Source organism: Haemorhous mexicanus, chromosome 12 (genome assembly GCF_027477595.1).
Source record: "Haemorhous mexicanus isolate bHaeMex1 chromosome 12, bHaeMex1.pri, whole genome shotgun sequence".
NCBI classification, from domain to species: Eukaryota; Metazoa; Chordata; class Aves; order Passeriformes; family Fringillidae; genus Haemorhous; species Haemorhous mexicanus.
The window spans coordinates 9,271,762-9,290,782 of NC_082352.1; the positions used below are offsets into that span (position 1 = coordinate 9,271,762).

Here is a 19,021-nt window from a genome sequence, read left to right on the forward strand (position 1 = left end):
ACAAAGATAATCATCTGCATCCTTAAAATGACAGAGCAATGTCCTTGAAAGCCTATAAAGACAGACACTCCTGTAATGGTAAAACCGAAAAAATCAATGCTAAAATGCTCTACAAAGTGTAACAGTCAATACCAAACAACTCAGCTTCAATGCTACAAGAGAGAGCACAAGAACTCTGAACTAAGACCAGCCTATTGCCCTTAACAAGCCATTTGCAGCACTTCAGATACTGAGCTACACACACCAATACACAGCTGCAGATAAATTGTGTACTACCTACAGCTTTATTCCAAAGTACATTATATCCCAATTTGGTACCTTCTGACCAAAGTCATCTATGCAGGAAAGGGAGATTTAATAAGGCTTAACACCAAAGAAAGACTGAAGACTTATCTTCATTTTATTTTAACATATTCCCTTGCAATTAGAATTAAATATTTACTGCTAATTTCATACATCTCTCATGCTGTCAGTTTTAGGGTAGTTCATTTAAAGTAATACCAGGGACATCTAAATCACCACTATCTTACTCCAGACGTTCAGAATAATTGAATTTGCCTCTGGTTTTTTAGATTTGCTCAATTACAAGGTGCTCATCAATCCTTCATTTAAAAGAAGTCCTCTATCCAACCTTCCTTCTGACAAGTGACAACTAATAATGATTTAGGAAGAGATAATTTGGTCGAGTAAGAGTCCTTCCATATAAAGGATTAATATATATACATTAATTTAAAACAGAGCATGAACACCTAGAAAACTTTCTAGAAGTCTATCATACTAAGAAGTTTTTTATTCAACTTTCCATATCCAGCTGTTTTTTGTCTCCAAGTTTCACTTACTGTTATCAACAGTAAAGTCAACTTGGCCAGTGAAAAACATTCCCTTTGAATAAAAATGGATTTGAAAGACTTAGATTTCGTATTTGCAATGCCAGATGCCAATTACTGGTGTCTAATTGGAAACAATTGTTCAACAAAATTCCTTTCATCTAATTAGATGGGAGAGAGATGCTTATAAACTCACATGCAGTACTTACAATTCCAATGTTACCAGAGTCAATTTAAAATCAGCATGTGAAAAATGAATTCATTTAGGTAAGACAGGAGGTATAGCTGAACCAATTACTAACTACTGATAAAATCCCTTCACCCATTATTATTCTATATACACACACAATTTCTAATACAGCATTCATGTATATATCTAGCCTGAAGAAAAACCTGTGGATTTGAATTCTAATGTTCAGGTTTTGACTCAAGTCAGAAGTTACAAGAATTCAGACTGAACAGATAAATATGTAAGGATCTACAGTGCATTTAGCAGCTTCACCTGTTGGACTTTATTGAGTACCTGATGGAATTTATCGAGTGTTAATAAAGGCTCAAAAGGTTCAACCTCCCCCAATACCTGCAAGCACCAGTGAGACTCCTTTTTGCTGTTTCTGGTAAGGAATGTCTCTACACTGTCAGAATATTACACAGTGTAATTTCAAATCAAAGGATTATGGCAGGAGATGAAACAGCAGAGTCTTATAACAGCTGTGGCAGTACTGGAAGCTATTGATAATTTTCCTGACACATCCACTGGGCAGGACACTACACCAACATAATGCCCAACTGTGGTATCTTTATTTCAGTCTTTTGTAGGGATTTGTAAGGATTTCATCTGAAACTACTTTCCTAAATTGTGATGGAGGCATATAATTGATTTTAATCCTTTTCTTCCATTATCATGTATTGGTATACCTTCAGATGAACAAAATTGTTTCTGCCTGCTTTAATTTCTTTACATTACAGACAGCAAGTAGAAACCAGGCTTCCCGAACGATAGCACGGATTGAGGTCAAGAGTTAACAAAAATGCTTTTATCATTTAATCACAGTAATCAATCACTGAAATTAGATCTGTAGATGTAGCATGAAAGGCTTCAGAGAAAGAAATAAACAGCTTGATCCAGAAGTGTTTAAAATCGATTAAATAAGGTTTTCATTTTAATTTGCTCTAATTTAAGGACAGCTTTTAATTTAATTCCCACACTGTTTTAATTCTTTCCAATCAGTGACCCAGTTATACATTTTAAAAGAAAGTATTTGCTTAAGTCTCTCAGAACCAATGAATTATTATTGAATGTGACATTTCTTAGTGAGAGTAAAAAAAAGTGACTTTTGCTCCCATCCCGAACTACAAAGCATGCTTCCATTACTTCTCTACAAATACTGGATAGATAAAATGTTAACATGCAATGTATTTCTTGATTTTTAGGTTATTTTACTCTGTTTTTGCCACAATTCCTCAGTTTTCTGAATCTCCTTTTTAATAGCTTGTCACATCATCTGCCAGTACTTTCAGTCCTTATGCCTTATTGTGTCACTCAACTTTGATGTCAAGTTTAAAAATAATTTTGAATGCACTCAAGTGAATAAGCAAATAAATTCAGAAGCAAGGAGAATAAAAGTGTATCTCAGTAGTTCATTGCAACAAGACACAGGCGACTTCTGGGCTTCTACAGAAGTAACTATTTCCAAACTGTTTAATGATTTTGCAACATTACATTGCTGTAATTATAGTCCAGCCAGAGGACAGAGGCTCCTAAGACTTAAAACACCTTCAAATACATTTTTGAACTCCATACACCTTCATGCAGCCCTTCTGAAGAGCACCTGCTATCAGGATGTACATGATAGAACAACTCAAAACACAAGATTTCTGAGGCTTAGGCAAAAGCAAAGACAGCAATGTTACAGTTCCCACATCACTGTGTTACTTTGGCAAAGGGAAGGCTGCTTCTAGCTTGCTCTCTAGACTGTCTGCAGTCTCTGTTCAATGACTGCTGGATAGAAGATGCAAAGTCCCAGCTGAGGAAAGTCTGGAGTGAAACACCTCACATTCAGGGCCTGAGTGCTTTAACTTTGCCTGGCAAGTTCTGGGCCCTAACAGCATCACCTCCTTCTCGTCTGCCGTGTCTGAATAGAAACAGCTGCTCTGCTGTTATTTTAAGGCTCAGAGGTACAGACAGAGCTCAGCTGCTCACAGCCTTGTCATGAATCACATCATGTAGGCTGAACACAGGCACGCTACTCTTCAAACTGGGTCATTTTTAGGTGTGTCACTATCTGAAGAATTTTAACACAAAAATGTCAGTGGGTGACTCATGTTCAGGCAACCACTAGAAGACCTGAATCGACTTCTTGGACTTCAGCACCAAATTCTCTTACTATCAGGAGCATCAAAGTGAGGTCCTCACTTGTTTTGCATATTGAGTATACATTCAAACTATGAACCTGCACCCAAGATCATTCAGTGACCATTCCATGTAGAGGAAGACAACAAATATACCCGTATGAGAGACTTATTCTGCTTTGTAATGCATTAGTGCAAGTATTTGTCAAGTAAGGAAGACATTAAGACTCCACAAAGCATGGGTTAAAATGCCTTTTACGAGTGATGACATGAAGCAAAAGGGAACAGCACAGATAAGGTTCCATCTCTGCAGACGTGGCAGTCAGCTGTGCAGCACAGACAGACTGCACTCACGTGCACACAGCCTGGCTCTGCTGAGCTTCCCTGGCAGCGTGGTCTCTAGGGCTCTCAGCTTTTCCTCCCAAGTAAACAAGTCTATTCATCATCCCTACTGTCAAGCAAAAGCATGTTCACATGCAAACATGCTGCTGCACTTCAAGGTAAAGATAAGGACATGCCAGCAGCAGCATCCCCAGGTGCCAGGTGGGAGCTGCCCACAGGCTGCTCCGTTCCGATCAGCAGCTCGGGAATGCACCTACTCAGGTCAGCTCTTACATGGATCACTGACTCCTCTGTGTACAACAGGCTCCCTGAGAGCATCCCCACATGCCCTCTCCCACCTAGCACCAGATGGTAGCAGTAGAAAGTATTGGGAAAGCAAGCAATGCAGAAAAAAATTAAAAAAAAAAAAAAAGGAAGATGAGAAGATTAGACTGAAAATTTTAATAAGAAGGGTTAGAAGTTTCTTTTTTGAGGGGCTTGGATGTGTGTGTTATTTATTTTCAGTTCTCTTGGACAATGTAAAAATCACTCATAAATTCCTGGTCCTCAAAAAGGGCAAACCACTACTACTGACTGCATTTTCCAGCAGTCACCAGTCAGTGCTCCATGAGACAGCACGGAATGGGTTCCCCAGCTCTCAGCAGCCTGGTGTTACTAGTCAGCACTGACAGCTGAAGTCAGGAATTTACAGAAGATGATGTGGGAAAGGAAAGGGAGAGAATCAGCCCCTGAGCTCCGGGAGGAGTGCCTAAGATGCTCCCTCATACTGTCTCTGATGGAATTCCCCACCCAGAGTCCCAGTTTGAGCCTATACAAGTATGCATTCTGAATGTAGCATGTAAATGCACACTTGGGTTCAACAGAAAACACTTAGCAGAGATCAAAAGTCTTGTTCACTTGATAAAATGAATGAGATGCACTAAAGTTAGTCATTTCTATGAATGATGATTGAACATGAATCTGATAGCTTCATTTCTAGGTTTGCATTACCTTCCAGAAGTGTTCTTCAATATAGCAAGTGCATCAGGGTAGCCATCCATATTATAATCTCCAATGTGAAGTGTAATTGGAAAAGAAATTTCTGCTGAAGATTTGTCATTTTGATATGGTACAAAGCCCCAGACTGTGTCTTTATTTCTGAAGTCTTGCAAAACTGGAATCCACTGTAAAATAAAAGAAAAAAAAGAACAACTAGGTAAAGAAATTAACTTTATTTATTTAAACAATGTAGTTCTATTTAAAACAGCTGACACCACTTCATCAGGATTTTTAAATCTTTACAAGTAAAGAATATTTTCTAACTCTGTCACCAAAAGAAAAAAATAATTTGAAGTATTTTTTATGCACTCAGTTATTCCAGAATAGGAAAATATAGTTAAGATTGTAAGAATGCAACCAGAATATGGAAACATTCAGGAACACCTTAACTGAAATTCAGGCTTGCCTGGAATTTCTACTAATCTTTAAATGTAGGTAAGACCAAACCATCAGGCCCATGAGATCTTGAGTCTCTTTTTTTTCCCTGGAATTGCAAGGCAATGCAATAGGCATCACTGAAGCTGGAGGATGGATGCAGCCTCTTTAGATCTGTAGCCAACACCAAATTGCTGGATACTGTCATATGCTGCAGAACAGGATGGCCATTCAGAGGGGCTCTAGAAAGGCAATGGGCAAACACTCAGCTGCAGACACCCTGCACTGGGGAGTAGAGCCCTGCACTGGCACAGGCTGGGCAGTGCCCAGCTGGGTACCAGCTCACCTGAGGGAGGGCAGGGTCCTGGGGAGCAGGAAGGTAAAGCTGGGCACAGCAGCACAGGCAGCAAACCCGCTCTGCACTGGAGCTGCTGCCTGTGCTCCTGCTCAGGATGACCCAGGACTTCTTTTTATACAGCACTTGTTCATCTGCATCTGGATTCTGTGCACAGTTTTGTGCCCCACAGTTCTCAAAGGATTTGAGAATGCTGAGTGTGTTCAGAGAAGGGTGAACAAGATGGTCAGGCACTATTTCCTCAGAGGACAGGCCTAGGGCACAGGGACTGTTTGGAGAACAGAAGATTTAGGCAATCTTGCAATGCCTGCAAGGAGCCAGCTGAGGAGATGGAGCCAGGCTCTCTGCTGAGACACATGGCAGTAGAGCAAGAGAAAATGGTCAGACTGACACCAGGGAGGTTCTGACTAGAGATAAACAACCTAATTAAACAGCAAACGAGGCCCTGAGAGTTTGCAGGATCTTTGTCCTTGGGGGTTTCCAAAATCTGACTGGGCAAAGCTCTAAACAACATGGTCTGAATTCAGTTTGCTCCTGTTTAAAGCAGAAGGCTGGATCTCCTAAGGTTCATTTCAGCTTGAACAATTTTATTATTCATGGATATTTAGAAGTTCAAGAGCTTCAATTCCTCTCTTACATCCCCAGAAGCATCAGATACTGAACTGTTTGATAAGAAATTAAGATTAAAGTATCAAACTGAAACTACAAAAGAGATGCAAAGTATAATTTCTCCAAGACAGGAAATAGAATGCATCTGCACTTACTTTCCAAAGTACTGCCGAGGTGCTAAATAAAAATTTATCTTAATTAAAATCAAGGTAATTTTGCAAATTAGTATGAAGCTGAAGTGCCAGGGTTAACATTTCAATGCTACAGAAAAAAACATCACTGTAATTTTAAAAGTCAGAAGTAGTTTTATATGTCAACTAACTGACAATGCCTTCAAAAGGACAGAGGGGTGTCAACATCAAAAGCACTTAACAGATCTTACATGTCTCTCACCCAAGCCTCAATTCAGCTGTTTCAGGAACCAGAATGAGATCATGAAAGTATCATATCCTGCCATGGAAAGACTCCCTTGCTGCACAATCCAGTGGTCAGCAACATTCCTGCCACATGGTAACTGTGTGAGACACTTGACTGCTCCCTTGGGATTACAAACAACCACAGGCAGAGGAGAGAAGCCCCCAGAATGGCTGCAGCAGGGCACTGAGGGGGGTGCTGTGCACAGAATGGCTGCAGCAGGGCACTGAGGGGGGTGCTGTGTGCACAGAATGGCTGCAGCAGGGCACTGAGGGGGGTGCTGTGTGCAGCCCAGAGATGGCTGAGAAGCCTGGGGCAGTCCTGTCTGTCACTGCACACACCCAGCGTGTGCCACGGCTCTGAGCTGAACCCTGACCTGCAACACCTGCTGCAAACTCCAACCTGCCATCAGACACACTTGGACCCTCACACCCCACGACATGCACATGTCTAATTAGTTACTTGGAGTTGCTGAAGCCTTGGAAAAATCTAAGAAAAAGAAAATAAGGACAATACTCTTACCCTGAGTGAAATTTTTTAGAGGGTTGGATTTCTTAGCATGCACTTATCATGCAGAAGACAGATGAAACAATATTATTGCAAAATAGTCTAATTTTGAAAAACAATGATTGAAATCAGAACCATGAAATATAATATAGCTTTTACTTTACATGGTATCATTCACACAGACATTGCAGTAAAATCCAATTATATCCATCATATACTTTCTAAATGTTCCCAGGTATGGTGATACTATCTTATAGAGACAAAATTAAAAATGCGTTTTTAGGTACAAATACAAATTTGTTTCTCTTTTGACTCTATTCAGAGTGATTAATAGAATGCAATTTCACATTCTGAAGGCCCACAGTGAGATACAAAACAACAGGTGAGCACAACACCACCTATTGCTACCAAGCATCAGCAAATCCATCCATGCCACTGAGCAGCCGTGGGACTTTCCCCAAAAGCAGTTCTGTAACATTCCAGAACATCAGCCTTGTTGGATGCATAACCAGATCACATCCCTGCACCAGCTGTGCCTTACTGACAGTTTAAATTCAGAGTAATCCATGCTTTTGGTGGAACTCCTTCTGTAGATTTCTACTGCAAACTCCACTATTGTGTAATGTAATGCAAAATTAATTGTTCCTGTGCCTCGGGACATAGAGTTAAGTACAAAAGGCAGAAAAATGAAAATGTGTTTGTCAACAATATAAATCTCCTGCTTATTTTGTATTTGATAATCCAGACAATTACTTTATGCTTCATATTTGCTGTTACTATGTTACTAGTAAAAGACTAAAACTAATTTTTTAATTTCTAAGCTAGAAATAGGAGGGTGTAATGAGGACACGTGAAGCTATTTTTTCCAGTTTTCTGATCATATGATTTCTCCTACACAGCTCAAAGAAAAAGACAAAAAAATTGAGTTAAGTGTATTTTTAAAAGAAATTTTAAATGAACACATAAAATTCAGTCAGACAAATCCGATTAACTTCTTCCATTTCTGTTAAATTCTTCTGCATAGCATCACTGCTAACATCATTGAAAACATTTATACAGAAATTTTGGATCCTTCAAATAATGATTTGTAGGATAATACAGGAAAAATATTTAGGTGTTTGAAAATTTTAAACTCTTCAAACATTTGTTTTTCAAGAAGTAGACTGGAGACTGCTTTCCGGCTCTGTGAAAACAGCAACATTTTCATTTCAAAAAAGATGTGGGGATTTGAGAAAAATATAAAGCTCACTGCAGTCTCTGTCAAGGGCTCATTTCCTACAAAGTCCACACTTTGCCATACACTGGGGAAGGCACTTAGCTTGCTCAAAAGCCTGTGAGCTGGTCTTTGAGCCCAACCTGTGGGATTAACATGTTTCCATTTTTAAATTATGGCCAGAAACCCAGGAAGCACAAAACCCAACCCCAGCCAGCTGCTGCTTCCAGGCCACAGAACACAGGCAGGGAGCCAGCTGCGAGTCACAAAGTTGGGACATTAGTAGCCCCCTCCTGGCCAATACATTTTCTGGGAATGCCAAAGATGAGCATCAGGAGTGGCCTGAAAGAGCTGCCCCAGCACCAGAAGCACCCCAGGTCCTTTCCTCAGGGCTCCCTCTCTCAGTTCAGCTGCACACAACAAATAACTCACAGGATTTCAGCATGCATTTGGCTTTCAGTGCATGGAAGGGGCACCTGAATCCCTTAAGAGCTGAGGAAATTACTGTGCTTTACACCATTAACTTATGGTCTTCAAAGCCCAGAAGGTGACAATCCACAGCATTGGTTCAGAATCACAGAAAAAAAGTAACCAAAGGAATAAAAGTCATGTTTTCAATGCTCACAGCCCCCAGCTGCTTTGAGAAAGAGAAACAACTTAGAAATGATGAGAAGATCTTGCAGAATATGACATTTATAAAAACTACAGCAGCTGAATCCATTTCCCCCTTTAAACTGTTACACAGGAATGAGGAAAAACTTCTGCCACTGACTGAGTGCAGCTGATAATCGATGCTGTCACCTCCCTCTCTAGCCTAGAGAATGACACCAGGAAGACCTGGGCTTTGCTGCAGGATGCACTGCTGTTTCTACTCCAGACCTGCTCCATTTCCAAGAGGAATAAAGCTATAACCTTTCTATTGTACAGAAAAAGGTTGTAAGAATAATCAAGCCCACAAAGAAACTTTCAGATGAAGCGACTGAAATAATAGTGTTTGCCTCAGGAAACAAATGAAAAATCATACTGAATACTTGGCAAAATTAAGGAAGAATTAGTCATCTCTAAGAATATCACAGTATCTAGAGTTCCTACATTAAACAGTACCAAGGACTTCAAAACATTTCCCAGATTAGACTGTAGCTATTGCAGGTGAATTTAAAGAAGTCTGAGGTGTCCTAACACCTGCCACAATCTGAAACAGCATATAGGATTCCACTTGGATCTGACAGCAATTCTGCTGTTGCTATGGAAACATTCACATTCCTTTAAAACCTTAGGAGGTCTGTATCTCCTTAAGCTGCTCATGTGTATTTTGTTGGCCTTTACTTCTGCTCCATCACCCGAAAGAAAAAAATCTGAGATATTCCTAACACTTAACCCCCCCAACCAGCATCACATAAATTAAAACCTATGGTGGAAGGTTATCCTTGAAATAATTCTCCTAGCTTGGCCTGGCTTTCAGAAGCCATCCAGTTGGGCCAAAGACATCATGAGAAATATCCTGACAGACAGGATCTTACTGGAACAACTCCAAAGCCTGACATGCCATTGCCTGCCTCTCCTCAGGGTAAGTTTTAGAGCCACTATTTATACAGGTGTGTATTTCTGACTTATATGCATTTCATCCTAAAGCATCACACACCATCATGGAACTGCAGTAATTGTTTCTCATTTGGTTTTGTCAAACACTACAACAAACAAGCAGGAAAGACAGAACCAGGCCCAATAGGCAAAGTGTTTTTCTTAAGACTGTAATCTCATTTGAGGTCTTTCAGTTTCTCATTAAAAAAAAAGAGAAATTCTGAAAACAAGAATTTGTTGCTACAACCTTAACTAAAAAAATAAGCCACAAAACCCTACAGCAAAAACCGAACACAGGCAATGGAGATGCAGAGTCTTCTATATTTCCAATAATAGTCTTGCAATTTCTCAGTTTTCCACAGATTCCCCACCAGTTCCACAAGGGATTCCATCCCCTTGTTGAAACACATTCTGCCCACTACAAGGGCCCTTATTATTCCCCTCAAACTGTAAAGTGTTTGGTAAACAGAATCTATTCCAGTCTGTTGCCACAAAGTTTATGTTTATCATTTCTCATGAAGAGTAACTGATTTAGTCAAAGCTTATCATCTGACCTCACAATGACCAAATTCAGTGAAATGAGACATTTAACTTCCAAATAAATATAAGAATTGGCATATTGGAATAGATTTCTACCTGAAGGAAGCATGCAACACATAGGAAAAGCTGCAGAATGAAAACATGATACTTTTCACTATTTCAGAAGTGAAAAAAGTTTCAAAAGAAAAAAGCTGCATCACCTCCAGATGAGTGCAAGAAAAGAGTATTCCAGATAGAATTCTTTAAAAGGTTAGACCAAAATAAGTCATTATTGCATGCCATTTGATACTGTCATTTTTAATTAAAGTCATTCTAAAAATAGGGAGGGAAAATTGCTTTAACGTTTCTAGGTAAGTCCAAATACCTTTTCATACTTTTTTTCTAGCAGGGTGAGAATCTTTAGGATTCTTTGCTGTTTAAAATAAAGGGGCAATATTTAACTCCTAATTTTTATCTCAAAAGTCATTATCACTTGGATTTTTTTTTCAAATTGAAACTACGCAGTGAAACTGCTAAATTAAGTAAACAAATTAAATATAGGTTATATTTGAGGTATTTGTGACTAAGTAGTTTATTTGAACTAGTAGTTTTTATTGTCAGAAAACCAAATTTATGAAGCATGATAAAAACTGGCTGTATGCAATGTTACTTCAGAGCAGGTTACAATAACAGACTATCTTGAAACATTCTGTTATTTTGCAAACTGACCCACACCTTCCTCTGCCACTACTGCACCACTTCCTTTTGGGAACATACCCTGACCAGCAGGATCCTCAGGCCCCACTACTCTCAGTGGTTCCAGCTGTTTGTGTGGGGTTCACTTTCTACACTGAAAATAATTTAGAACATTCGTCTCAAATTTACTTGAGGAGCAAAACTTAAATTTCTTTTAATTTTTATATTATCCAGAGTAAGGAAGTGAACAGAGGGCTCAAGTGCAGCTGTCCTTTGCCAAGGAGCAGCCCAGCCACTCCCCTGTTCCAGCACGTGGCCACAGCCTGTTCTCCCAGAGCAGAAGCAATGCAAGGATCACAACCTGAGCATCCCCTTGCTTTGTGCAAAGGCTCTGACCCTTAACTCAACTGTGCTGTACCCCAGCATCCAGCAATGCTCCAATCCATTGGCTGTGTTCTGTGTGTAGAGGGGATGAATGAATGTAAAAAAATAAATCCAAACCAAAACAAGAAACCAACAACCCACAACCAACCAAGCAGTGTGCACAGCAAAAGGGGACTTCTGAGAACAGAGCTGCTGAGCTCAGAAGCCTGAAAGATACAAATTACCAAATTTAGCCTTATTCTTTCATACTCTGATGTCATGTTCCATCCCAGTCATCCCCCCTGCACTGACTGGGAGCTATGTGCTTTCCTTTCCTACACAGAGTGATTTTCCTCACTAGTGGGCTACAGCCTGTGTTCTAAACTTGGGCTACACACTGTAACAAGTTCAGCTATAAATTCTGAATTTTAGGGTAGAGAGGGTACTACTTTTAGCACAAAATTCAACTTAAATTTTTTCACTGAGGGAATACTCAGTAATTCATAACATGGTTAGCAACATGCATGGCACACATTGTAATTTTCTCTGAGTACCCTACAGTGGGTTTTGCTGTCAGCTACAAGCACTTTATATGTCACCTTGGCCTTTAGGTTCACATTGCAAAATATGAATTTAGTAAAACACTTATTAAGCCATCCAATAAACATCTGGCTAATTTACTGTATGCTGCAACTTTATTATAAATCAGGGCACTGTATATACTTAAACCAGGTGATCACATAAATAAATGAACATATAATAATCTATTCCATGAATTATAACCATGTCTTTGAAAGCCAGTAATGTCATGAACAAACAACCCTCCAACAATTTAACAGACACCCAGCCTTGAAGACACAGCCTGAAAAAGTGTTCTATCCCACCTGTAAATTTACTTCATTAACAAGAAACAAAGACAAAGTAGAAATTAGGGGTAAGCAGTGTGGGCTGGTTCAATGATATATGTGTGCGCATATATATTTTTACTCTAAAATAACTCCCTAAGTTAAACTAAACAAGCTCATTTGAATTAGATTTGTTCCAGCTCTTAGCACAAACCTTGTTTTTCATCTCATGCTGGAACAGTTATGGTGCTTTGAATACAGTGTTTTGCAATCAAGAAAGTCACTCTTCAGGAGCATCCATCATGTCTTTGAGTAGAATTATCCATTACAAAAATTCTAGGAACCTCTTTCACCAAACCCATGTTTTTTCATATAGGGAACACACAAGTTAATGAATACAAGCCTCTTGTATTCTATAATTAAAGGTGAGGAGATTTCACTTTTTTCCTGAAGAATTTCTATTTCATATAATTTTATAAGCACAATACTTTGCTTTGTCTTTGCTGTTCCAAATTCACATTACCTGGTCCAGTCCCAGCTTGGTTAGGTAGATGGCACTTCTTTGACATGCTTCATCTTCACAGACTGGTAATAAATGTTCACTTTGTCCATCCCCATCTGTCAAAGAGAAAAAAAAGCCTGTCAGCTTTGTATCTGCAAAATCAGAAGCACTGCTTATATGAAATAATCAGCTGTGAATAATTTACACCTTTTTTAAATGTGAAAAATTACATGATATAAACTAGACCTGTTCAAAATCTGTAACCTAATAATCTATGACTTTTGTTTGAAGATTGCCTTTGCTAATGCACTTTCATCTTGACCCATAATATTGAGAGAATTTGAAATTTTACTGACATACTGAGAAGAGTAAGTCCTTAGTAATTTAATCCCTGTGTTCAGTTGGGAAAAAAATTACCTTTAATACCAATCCACCATTACATGTCCACCATAAAAACGTATTTAATTTTCTGAACTAGTTTTAAACTCTTGCACTGTCAGCAGGACTTAAGGAAGAGTCATGAGTTCACAAGTAATATCTTAATCTGTACTTCACACAAAACACAACACTGGGGAGTTGATTAACACAATGGCTAATAAATCTCAGGCTTACAGAATTAGGTAAATTTGAGTAATTACAGGTTTTCAAAAATGTTATTTAAAAGCCTTTAATCCATGTATTTCCAAAACCTTTAGTAGAATAATGACCTTTTAATATTTAAACAAGCAATGACTATTTGCATCTAGAGTTCTGACACACAGAGCATAGAGTGGGGAAAAAAGTAATAATTTACTGTCCATTATCTACTCCAGGAGAAATCTCTGTGTTGCCATGGTGACCTTGCAGCCCTGCCTTCCTGCAGGCCAGCAGGGGCAGCTCCCTGGCAGGGCTGGGAGGGCACAGAGGGAGAGGAACACGAGTGCCAAGGGGCAGCAGCAAGAACTGCTGCACTGAGAGCCTGGGCTGCCACATCCCCAGCAGAGCCACAGCTGCCCTGCCATGACATGGCACCCCCAGCAAAGGCACATTTCAGACAATCCACTTTTCCAGCCCATGGAATCAAAGCTCACAGTGTAACAAAAACAATTCACCTTTTCAACTTGGCCCTTAGCCTGTACAGTTCTGAGGAGCTGGGTGTTTCATTTGAGATAACCACAGTGTTCATTGTGAACACTGCAATACAGAGGTCCTCATCTGGCACGTTAATTACTTGAATCATTTCCACCACTGGATTCTACATTACACCTATAAAATATTGCAGGTTACAGCCACAAGCATCCTCTCAGTCTGGCTCCCTGACAGCTGCTCAGCTATCCCACAATAAATGAAATTTGTACTGGTCTGATGTTTCAGAAATGCAGCTTATGAACATGCTAGAAAACAGATTTCTGTATGAACCACAAAGGTGCTGAGAGCACCAAGGGGCCTCAGGCACATCTACTGCTTGGCTTTGCAGAAATCCAAACCAGCTTATTTAGGCAAGTAAAACTGCCTGATGAAATCTCCTGAGCTAATATCCAAAACCAGATCATTTGCCTGTCACTGAACCCCTCATTCATTTTCCAGTCCAGAACTGGCCCCAGCCCAGAGGTCCTGTCATACTTTACCAGCACCATAAGAAAGCTGCCTCAGCCTGCCAGCCCATGCTTCAGTGAAGCTGCACTCCCTTTGGGGTGTGTGTACACCCATAGCTGTGCAGCTGCACTTCTGGGTCCCTCCCTCATTTCATCAGCAAGCTGGGAGATGGAAAGGAGGGTTATAAGGGGAGGAGGAGTGATGAAAATATCAGACTTCCCCAAATATCTCCAAGTGATAAAGCCAAACTTTTAGTGGCTTCCTACATCCCATCTGCCTCATGAATTGCTTTACCTCACCACCAAAGCCCTCCCAAGTCCCCATGGCAGCTCTCTTCTCCAGGATAGAGAATTTAGGATGTGAAGTAGCCTAGGTGATAGAATTCCAGTAAGTTCACATCCAAAGAGATGGGAAAGGGAATTCCCACTCTTGAAAAGAGAAATCAATAAATCAAATCTGTCTGAAATCAGCACCAGCTTCTGAAGGTGTCTGTTTTCCTTCTGCATCATTCAAGAACAATTAAAACATGTTATCATCTTGAATCTCTGCTTGCATGAACAGATTAAAATGCTGTTGGACTACAGTTTTTTTCTAAACTTAAATGGAAGAAAGTGTTCAATTTGGAAATTATAAACCATGGGAATATTGAAGGATTTGCTAAAATTTATTTAAGTTGCAGAGATACATGTTTTCTGAATATAAAATGTAAATTAAGCCCTAACATTTTAAATACATCTCCGCAAAAGTTTCAGTCTGAAGTGATTTTAGAAGTTTTTCAATAACACACAAGGACAAAGAACCACCCTCCTCTGTTTGAGAAAGGGACAAGAACAAGGATGTTCTCATTTTAAATTATGCTGTGGAGCAGAGGAGAATATAAGATGTTTGATTCTACTTATACTGCAAACATTCATCTTGTTATACCAATAACTCAGTTTGATAGTGTGGGTAGGAAATGCTCAGAGTAGGGCAGGACATTGATGAAAACACCCTGGTAACTTTGAGGAATAACCAATCCATAGAACAGGAGGGACAGAACTGGCACACAATTACACACAAAGCCATCAGCTTCCACAGGAAGGTGCTGTAGATAAATTACAAGCTCTAGATTTGATTAAAATATCCAGTATGATCAAAGAATGAATAAATACAAATATGCATCAAGCACCACACCTTTGTCCCTGCAAACTGAAAATACTATGATATCTATTCCATATTGGAAGGCCAGAGGTTCCTCAATTCCTTTGACCAGAAGATAAACGGCCATTTATATAATTTTTCCTACAGGACCATGTTTTCAGTTGCAATTTCTCTTCAGTTCTGTGTAACAGATATTTAAGAATCCAATAGTTAAAAAAATGAAGTTCAGGATAAGAGAAAAATCTGTTGAAAATTTACAGCACAGTTTTGAAAAAAAAATATTATTTAAAAAATAAATTTTGTCAAAAAACATCCTGAAAACATCAGGAGAGGCCATTCTTAAACTGACACAACTCAAATTATTGTTGCATCCACCTTACAAAAGTTTCCCAGACAGAGGTATCCATACTGTGGAGACTGGACTGGTTAGCCTGGATTTTGTTTGTTTGGTCTTTATTTTCCTCTTTTACACTCTGCTCAGCTGAATTTAAAGATCACAAAGATGAGATATAAAAACATTAATTCGGCACTTAGGGCAGACAGAACAAATGTTAAACTTAAAAGGTTTCAAGTAAACCTCCAGCATTGAACATGTAGCTGGAAATAGGACAGCAATGAACCAAGAATATCTTCTGAGTTGTAGCAAAATATTTTAAGAAAATCCACAATTAGTCAAATAGTATATTACAGAAAAGTAGCAATCAAAAGAAGAAAAGCCCAACATTCTTCATCTCTATCATAATATTACATTTTATTTCTTTTCCAGTTTTTATTTCTAAAGCACATCTTACAATGTAAAGATCCATCTTTTATAAGCAGAAATAAAATGTTTCCTGCATTTCTGAAGCTTTTTCAAAGACACTGTGAAACCACCGAATCGATACAGCAGCTTTTCCAGCTTTGAAAGAAAATATTTCCTTCTTCATCTTTACATGATTCCATCTTGGAAGCACCTGCTGGAATGCAAACTACTGACCTTGAAGACCACACAAAAAACCCCCCAGCAGTTGCTAACTTAAGAGCTTTAACTCACTAATTCATCTTGGATCCAAGAAACACTTCCTATCTTCATGCGTGGTTTCAATCCCAATGTAAATAAACATCCTTCAGTTTTAAACTCTGTTCTTGAAGTTAAATTTCTCCACAAAGGAAGACAGAAATTCAAAGGAGTATCATTAGCACAACTGATCAGTGCAATTAGGTATGCACAGCTGACAAAACATGCACTGGTGACAACGGCTGGATGATCCCATCACACCTACGCTGGTTTCCAGTATTTATGAAAAATACCTTGCATAACATGTCTTTAATGATCTCCTTCAGCCTAGGTCTGCCTAGGAAACCTGTTATGGAAACCCTCTGTAATCTTCACTCAGTTCCTGGGGTTGGCTACTCTGTCCCTTTCATTTAAAAATGAAATCTCATTCCCAACTGGTGGAAAATTTATTTGTAATTTCAATGTCATCTGCAGCAGTAGATGTGCCCAAACACTCCAGACTCCAAATGTCCTGTGCTAGTGGCACTCAGCTTGGGGCACCTTTGACAAAGAAACAGAAACTCAACTGTTAATGAGCAAGTTGTCTACACATGATTCTGGCTTGACTGTGATCCAGCACAACCCCATAGTTAATAAAGATCAAGTCTTGTAGGCAGTGGAAAGGGCTAGAAAAAGAACAGTCCTACCTACTCATCACCTGCAAACCTGTCCTTATGTCTAAATATGTAAAGACAAAATTAGAAGTCTTATTCCACCTAGGAATCATGTGAGAATCATTACTTACAACTGCCTGTTTGCTGTATTTCTAACAAGAGCCAGGACCTCTTTCCAACACCTTGCCCATGTTTGCCAAGTGCTGGCAGCCCAATCCAAGCAGCCAAAGCCACTGCCTGTGCAGTCCCTGGGAACACACCTTGCACAGACAGGCTGTCTGAGAGACATTGCTGAGCTTTAACATTGATTGTCAATGTTCACACAGATCAAGTATTTTCAATGTGTTCTAAAAGTAAATTTGAATGGGAGAGAGCAGAAAAAAAACTTGCCAATCAGTTTAAACACAACAAAATGTTATTAGAATTGTTAGATGCTCCAAAAGCAATATCAAGGTACTACAGTCTGAGAACACATTTTAAACTGAATTCACATATAGCAAATGGTCAAAGGAGCTCCACACAAGAAACTTCTCCCCAAACCCAGAGGTACCAGAGAGGTGCTTATAAAACACACACACTTGTAACTTACTTAGCATGAGTAAACCTAGGCAAAAGACACTCAACCCCAATGTTCAAATTCCTTAACAAACATAGAAAAAGGTGTCACAAAAGTGCCCTTTTGCCACCAGGTTCAAGGACTCTTAGATTCATGCTAGTGCAATGTACTTTCCAACATGGGCTCTGAAAAGAAAATGGCACTGGGGAAATGACAATTCTGTGATCACTCACTCCAAAACTGTTTCATAATACTGCAAGATAAAGTTGTAGCTATGAAGAGCAAGACAGCTTTTGGTGGGTGTATAATCTAAACCTTTTTAATTTAAATTCTCTGTACTTTTGCTGCAGTGTAATCTTCTGCTCCTTTAAAAACAAAAATGGAATCAATTTTTTGGGGTTATTCTGAGATCATAGACTGATCATTGTAACTTCCTAAAGTTCTGGAAAATAGAAAAGAAGTTGTTTTCTAGCAAGTTGGGGGTTGGACTTGATGATCTGCAGAGGTCCTTTCTAACCCTAACTAGTTGGTGAAATGGAAATATGTTAACTATACAGGCCAAGACAGTCAGCTTTCATAATTCTGAACATAAAAACAAGAACCTTCATATACCACAAAGTTCTCATTCACACATCTCTCCCTCTTGTCTTTGCCCAGTTCTCAGTATCCTCTCTCATGAGTCTTCAATTAACAGTTCTGAAGAACAATAAGAGGAAAAAGAAAAAAAAAGCCCTGCCAGGGCTGTACTACAGCAATACCCTTCTAGGGCAGGCAAGAAGCCTACAATAAGTACAACTGAGTTGGATATTCAAATAAAATAAAGGTTTGTTTGAAAGCTGATTATTTTAAATTTATCTTCTCAAGTAATTAAATCATTAGAATTCTTTTGTCACTCTGTGCCTTTAGGTGCTCAGTGAGATGGTCATGACAGAGGCAGTTATAATAAATTACTAAGATAATTACACATTTTTAAAACAATCAATGTCAGCTGCCTTTAGCAAATGTGAATCATCACTTCAAAAAAGAGATGCAAAGAGCTTTTACAGATGATTCAAAGTTCTGTGGACATTAAAGAAATCCTCATAACCCTCTCCTTCACACTAAATCAAGATTTTAAATTAAGATTTTTTTTCTGATTTTAAGTCCTTCCAAAGAAGCCATATTCACAGCTCCACTGCATAGAAGCACTTAAACACAGCGTGCCAGCAAACTGCACAGTGAGACTTCAAGGCTGCACCAGAGCCAACAGTGCAGCCTTCTGCCTCAAATGCAAATTCCAGCACTAGCTGTGATCCAAAGGGAAAAGAAACTGCAGCAAATACAATGTGAACTGCCCCCACACCGCACAAAATCACTGCTAAAACTCCTGGGCTGTTTCTGCTGAAAGCTGCTTGTCTCACCTGTTTCCTGTTAAAACAAACTCCCAAGCCTGGCTGTACATTTGGAGCTCTGTGATGTTCCACATGTTCAAAGCTCCCATGGCAACAAAGCTCCAGGTGCTGCCAAAGGAAGGGAGGGATAACACAAAGCAAGGCAAGCCACTGCTGGAACTGCCTTGGGTC

The 19,021-nt window shown here is 39.3% G+C and overlaps 1 protein-coding gene across 1 annotated transcript in view; it reads right to left on the reverse strand.

Annotated features, from left to right (window-relative positions):
• The window catches only part of ITFG1 (integrin alpha FG-GAP repeat containing 1), a 71,403-nt gene that overhangs the window by 22,966 nt on the left and 29,416 nt on the right, over positions 1-19,021 (reverse strand). The window contains exons 9-10 of the mRNA XM_059857051.1: positions 12,560-12,654; positions 4,512-4,684 (exon numbers count right to left, since the gene is read on the reverse strand). Of these exons, the coding sequence (XP_059713034.1) occupies positions 4,512-4,684; positions 12,560-12,654 (268 nt within the window). The remainder of the gene's footprint in view (positions 1-4,511; positions 4,685-12,559; positions 12,655-19,021) is intronic.